The sequence below is a fragment of the Calliphora vicina genome, chromosome 1, assembly GCF_958450345.1.
Source record: "Calliphora vicina chromosome 1, idCalVici1.1, whole genome shotgun sequence".
Taxonomy (NCBI): domain Eukaryota; kingdom Metazoa; phylum Arthropoda; class Insecta; order Diptera; family Calliphoridae; genus Calliphora; species Calliphora vicina.
The window spans coordinates 139,393,565-139,400,471 of NC_088780.1; the positions used below are offsets into that span (position 1 = coordinate 139,393,565).

General features: G+C 32.5%; 1 protein-coding gene across 1 annotated transcript; it reads right to left on the bottom strand.

Annotated features, from left to right (window-relative positions):
* Positions 1-1,103: 1,103 nt before the first annotated feature.
* On the bottom strand, positions 1,104-4,316 carry LOC135957961 (uncharacterized). Its single transcript, XM_065508813.1, has 2 exons — positions 3,915-4,316; positions 1,104-1,673 (listed from the first exon to the last, which is right to left on the bottom strand). The coding sequence occupies exons 1-2, from the start codon at positions 4,039-4,041 to the stop codon at positions 1,261-1,263; spliced, it is 540 nt and encodes a 179-aa protein (XP_065364885.1). The 5' UTR covers positions 4,042-4,316; the 3' UTR covers positions 1,104-1,260.
* Positions 4,317-6,907: the final 2,591 nt, after the last annotated feature.

Sequence of the window (6,907 nt, forward strand, 5' to 3'; positions counted from 1 at the left end):
AGCGGTTCTATGTATATTTTATTCTATGTCTTATATGAATGAAAATTATCATTCAATAATACGTTTTTTTTCTTTTAAACTATTTTTACCCTTTTCTCACAAATTCATTAATCGAACACAAGTATTTCTTTAACTTGGACAGGACAACGTCTGTCGGGCCAGCTAGTTGATAATAAATTGCATGCAATTTATGTAAAAAACGTTAAAATTGTTGAAAGGAGGCAAGGTATATGGAGCTTCTGAAGAGTAAATATATGCATTTTATATAAGTATTTTGTATTTGTGAAAACCTTTGGACTTGAAGATTATTATTTTATAAAGTTTTAGCACGTCATTTACATTAAAAACTAAAAAATTATAATAATAATTTTCAATGAACAAAAATATAACATTTGTATTAATGTTAAATTTTAAATGTTAAAGAAATCATAACAAAATTTAAAACTAATTAGACCTAAATGTGTTTAAATCACTGGTATTATAATTTTTCCCATTTTTTATTTTCAAAAAACAAAAATCTTAAAACGGAGAAAATGTGTTTTAAGTGATCCACAATTTATTTTCCACGCTTTAGTTCTTTTCCGGATTACATAAAAATTATATAAAGATCTTTTGAACTGAAAGAGATGAAACCTACACATGTAAACATATTTTTGTAGACCTTCCCAAGCACTATTTATATTTTAAATTTCAGCTCATTGGGAACATAAATTGAGTTTTGGCGATTTTATAATAAAAATGTGAGACCAGAGGTGACCAACCTTGAGGGGATAGCCCCATTCTGCCTACGAAGCTGAAAAACTTCCCGAGATACCGAATTATTTAAAAAAACAGTTTTTATCCACTATCAAATGTAATACCCAATAAAATGTAATACTTTATGGATTTTTAAGCATGAATTTTCAAACATTTAACACTATTTCACACAACTAAAAATTTAACCTACAACTAAACCATAATTTGTATTAAATTTCATATATTACATCATTGAATTTAGTAAATATTCATACATTCTATAACAAGATTTTCCGTAAAAAATTTGGAATTATTTATTTTTGTTTCAAGATTAAAATTTCATACATACAAAATATTCTAGAGAGTCCTTTACGATCTGAAGCACAAACGATTTTTATTCACGAAAACATTTTGGATAAAAAAAATATTTTAAAAATTTACTGTAGACTGCAGTCTAATACTTGAGACCGTGAACACTGCTACTAATTTCTAAGAGAGGTATAAAAAATAATATCATTTATCTGCTTAAGTCGTTATTAAATTATTTTCAATTATGACTTGTATTATTCGCATGCAATCTCTTTGTCTGGCCGATGTGTTGTCAACCAGTTGTTCAATAAATTGGCTGGTTTCGATTTTCGTATTGGGTGGTACGTCTTGGGTGCACGATATGTACTTGTTGAAAATTTCCGTATTCAAAGAGGTTGAGCGATAACTTTCATCACGCTGCAGTAGCTTACTAAGCGCTTGAGCGGATGCTAAGAGTTTAGTTTTGGTCTTTTGATAGGCGTGTAGTTCTTGTAGATTCATGTAATCGGTACTTGAGATATCGATTGTATGTGATGTTTTATCATCTGGCGGAGAACTAATGGGCTTTTTTGACAGCAGCATGCGTATGTGATTTTTGCGTTCCGACACGAAATTTCCCAGTAAATAACCTGAAAAGATATGTGTGAAAATTTTGTTAATTAGTTTTACTTGTATTTAGTGGGGGATTTCATGTCAAGTGAACCAATTTTTGGAATCGATGTCTTCCGATCGAGATGTAATTCAGACACAACTCTCTGAGTTAGAGGGGGTCAAGATTTGACATTTTGGCCAAACTGGTGTTTCTTCTCATGAATTTAACTTATTACATATTGTTCTTAGCAAAATGTGTCCCAAATAGTATAGATACATACATAGCTATTTCTTCAATATTATAAATATATTGAAGTAATAGCTAATTTTGTTTATATATAAATATAAAAAAATTAAAAAAAAAATAAAAAAATTGTTAATATTTTTTTTCCGAAATCAAAAACTTTTTTGAATTTTTTTCTAAAGAAAGCTTAGATATTTTCCTTGAAGACCTATTTGGTCGCTTTGTGGATGCGAGTTGGATATCTATCAAAATAAATGTTTTGTAACTCAAAACATAAAATTTTTGAGTTTTTTTGAAAAATTAAAAACTTTGTTGACTTTTTTTTAATGTCGGAAGACACCGATTTCAAAAATTGGTTCACTTGTATGTATAATTAGCATTTATCATGCAACTTCGTTGCAACTTCAAAAAAGAAGATTTCAGTTAATTTCGTTTAAAACTATGTACTATGTACTATTTTAGACGTGCACAATTACGATCAGATGCAGAGAGAAAGCTTTCAGAACCTGGCGTTATAACAAAAATGCTACGCAAAATGGTGAGAACTTCATGTGTCGATGTGCGGATACGTCAAGGAACGCGAAATGGTTCATCGACATGGCGGTTGGGGCCATGCTATTGCGAGATGATCGAAAGAATTCTGTGAATTTCTGCACTAATGATCACTGGTGCTTTACGTAATATTTTATAGCTAACTTAGTTTGTTATGATGAACTGTCGGGGTATGGTGGTCTGGGATTACCTCTTTTGAATCGATTGTTGGCGGGTCACATCATTTGAGGGATAACTATATCCACACACAGTTCCAAGTCTGCGCCTGGGATGGGTGGAGGCTTTTATGTTCCCCGATTTCGGAAGGTGGTTTGTGTTAATCTTCATGATCAATGTAGAGCAATTCAGTCTGAGTTTTCGGCCATCCAAAGGGCGGTACAATGATTGATGGGGACTTTTTCTGCATGACCTTGCGGATCTATCGAGGGATGATATTACGAGGATGGATTCGTTTATTAATCCATCGGGTTGTTTCAGCACCGAATCGAACACCGACATTTGAGGGACCAGATTTGAGGGATCGGAACATGAAATTTAAGGGTATCATAAAGGGACTAATCCATGGACACAAGTGAGCTGGTGTAAATGGCCCTAAAAATTATCATCCAATAGAAATTAATTCTTCACTTCCTAAAGAGTCCAATAATTTACTTGCGATGCGTCGAAAGCCAGGCAAATCTGGGACACTCCCAAAGAGTGTCCCAGATTTGCAAGCCTTTTTATCGTCGTTTCATTCACTGTTTAGGAGGAAACAAAAATATTTACAAGGTGTTCGGTAGAGTCTCAAATGCTGCACTTTTATCGAGTATTATAATAATAAATTCATTAGATTTATATCAAGCTTTATACGAGTTGTTAGAGGCGATCTCGTTGGACGATTTTAAGCTTGAACAGAGGTACCGGTACATTTTGTAGTTTCTTGTCTGTGTTGAGGAGAGTGCGAAGCTACTTATCGGTGATAGTAGGATATCGATTGACTCATTGCAACATCTATCGCAATGTAGGTTGTGTTTCACTGTTCTGTCGATACTACAATGCTGAGAGTAGGTTTGTTTGTTCGCGATATCTGAATGTTCACAAACACTACACCATCTATCCTTCCTCTCATATATTATTTTTCTAGTTTCAATACACTTCATCCCCTGAGTACATATCAAAGCAAAAAAATCTAAATATTGAAATTGCAAACTTAATTTTTTTTGTTTAAAAGTATTCAAAGTGAAACATGCGATTCTAACGTGTTTGTCAAAAAATATATTTCACTTTTGGGTTATTTACAATGTTTGGCCGAGTCTGACCCGGGTAGTTCTGGATGGAAGATCCAATTTTTAAGTAAGTAATAAGATCTTTTATCACATATTTAAAAATAGTGCGAAAAAACCTATCTTGGCTATTTTTATTGTTATTATAAAATCAAAAATAATTTAAAGCTTTTAATTTAGCAAAATACTTAAAAAATCACTTTATATGTAACTCTACTCACCCGATATCAGCGTAAAAAATCCAATTGTTACCACCAAAATTATGCAGGTCCGTTTAGTGACATATTTCCGATATTCGGACACATTATTGGCACGTACTGCTGTTTCATAACTTAGTACCTGATGCATTTTTCCCCTTGTTTAATCTTTCCAATAATTATTTTATAAATATTGTATCAGTTCTTTGTGGATAAATTGCTGTTGTTGTTGATTTTTCTGCTGTTGCTTTGTTATATCATGTTGCATAAAAAATTACATCTATTTTTATTTAGTTGGGCTTTAGATGCACTTGTTAACACTGCTGTGATGCACTAAGAAGAGCGGCAACATGTTTAGTCTTTATTGGAAGTTTGTTGTTTTGGTTCAACTACAATAAATTAAATTTGTTTGCGTTAAGAATTTTATACAATAGTTTACTTTCATGTAGCTATACTGACGTGTACAAATATAATACATATAAAAAAATATTTAACGTGAATGTACGCGAAATAATATTTAAATAAACAAAATAAATAGAAATAAACGTATTGATTAAATATAAATCATAATATATAGCGCGAATTAAATTTTTTTTTTCTTTCTGGTGCTTGTTTTTCTTTATCTCTACAAATATAGATCACACGTCCTAAAAAATAAATAGAGAATATTCTTCATATGTATGTATGTGTCTGTGAATGTAAAGTAAACAAGAGTTGATGACAGCTTGTATTTGAGCGCCAAACCAAGTAATCGCTCTCGTTCATTGTCCCCCGCTTTTTTTATGAAAGAAAATTTGTCATTGACAGCTGCTGATACAAATATGATAAGAAACAGTAATTATTTGATAGCGCCTGAAAGTATGCCTAATAATTCACCCCCTAAAGTAAAACCATAGAATCGGAACAATACCTAAGAATGGGCAGCCTGATTATTGTGCACAAATATCACAAATACAAGTGGGAATTGATAGGTACATTACCGTATTGAAATGAGGACGTAGCCCAAAATCCTAAAAACGCCCAATTTACATAAAATATTTATTGCATCGTAAAATTATGGTAGAAGAGCCATATAAGAGATCAGGAATCCTCCCATTAAAAATTCTATAGTTGCTTCCGTTAACCTTTTGGACGAGTTGGTCCACTTATGCTTAAAATCGGACATGTCCTGGGATACCTTTCCTGTGTGATTTACTTGTTTTTTTACCTTTCCACAGGCTGAAGTTCTGGGCAGTTGGGTAGATTTGACTCCCGTGGTACAAACTTGACACTATTGTTTGAATACCAAATCGGGCCAGAAATGTGATGGCAATCTATGCTGTTTTAGGAAAGGTAAAAATCGTTTTTGTAGACACTCCCTAATATATATTTATGGGTTTATCGTGCCTTATGTTACAAATGATTGACTTATTTTGCCATAACTGCAAATGACTTGATAAACAAGAAACTTCTTGGGGAATTTTATCCATCAGTACATAAATGAAACTTATCACACAACAGGTTTATTTATTTTTTTAAAATTTTCCTCAATTTTTTCGCTCGTTCTTTTGCTTCTAAGTTCTTTAAAGCATTTTGAAGCGCACAGAATCAGAGCATTTAACTTTACGAGCTGCTTTTCTGATAGAAGTATTCGGTTCTCTTAGTGGGTGCTGTGGCTTAATTGGTTAGCGCGTTTGATCATTAAGTATGATATGGTATTTGTGGCCTGGGTTCGATTCGCAGCCAATCAACAACATCAGTTTATAATAATTATTAGTTTACTAATCTATATACATAGATTAATTAATCTATATACATTAGATTATATAAAAATTAAATGGTCCATGTATGTAATGTCATCACGTGAGAACGGCTGGAGCGATTTTGCTGATTTTTTTATACCCTTCACCATGAGTGGCAAGGGTATATATAAGTTTGTCATTCCGTTTGTAATTTCCACATTTTTCATTTGCGACCCCATAAAGTATATATATTCTGGATCGTTATAGATAGCGGAATCGATATAGCCATGTCCGTCTGTCCGTCTGTCCGTCTGTGTGTTGAAATCAACTTTCCGAAGCCCCCAAATAACATACATACATGATTCATATATCAATATCTCCGGAATTCTTCCGGCTCGGTTGCTATTTAAAATCGAGAAAATCGGTCCACAAATGGCTGAGATATAAGGAAAAAACCAGGACAACCTCGATTTTTTACCTATTTTTGACCTATATCTGGATTACTAAGTCATTAATATAGACAATATGGATATCTAATGATAGATATTTCAGAGACCTTTGCATCGACGTATATAAGTCCATAGTAAGTTGGACCTGGGCTGAGATATAACCAAAAAAACCAAAACACAATGTAATTTGTTATTGTTTTCCATGACGTCATGCAAATATATGTATAATAACAAACAAATCTTTATTTGTATGTATGTATGTATGTGTTTTTTTGTCAATCTTCAGCAATGCGAATTTATATACCAGGTGGTGTCGATTCTACAACAAGTATAACATTTACAAAAACAACTTGCAATTTGTTTTTGTTTATGTGGTTTAAGCTGTCAAAGTTTGCCTGTTGTTTGTGTTACTTTTACGTTTGTTGTAGCATTCGCCGCAACAATCACAGGATAATTGACAGCTCAAACAGCATTAATCAGCTGTGCTATCAACACCAGCTAGTATATAAATTCGCATTGAGAGAGAGCTTTTTATAATGTGTTCTCAAAAGAGCAACTCTCTCACGCGTACACAGAACCAGTGTTGCTATATGTTTTTTGAAGAAAACTTTTTATTTCTTAGTACATACTAAAATTACAAAACCCAATTCGTACATATATGAGATAATTTATGTGAATTTGGTGCTGGAGACACTTTCAATATATTCAAATCAATCTCCCCATTTCGTGAATGAATTTGGGGACTATCATTTTGAAATCATCGGTTCAACTTATTGATATCAATATTCCAAAAAAAATATTTTTTTAAAAATAAAACTTTTTGCGTCTCAAAAACCTTGCTAAAAAG

Coding starts and splice junctions, on each gene's coding strand:
- LOC135957961 (XM_065508813.1), bottom strand. CDS start 4,041: ATGCATCAGGTACTAAGTTATGAAACAGCAGTACGTGCCAATAATGTG. Junction 1,674..3,914: donor ATTTTTTACGCTGATATCGG/GTGAGTAGAGTT, acceptor ATATCTTTTCAG/GTTATTTACTGGGAAATTTC.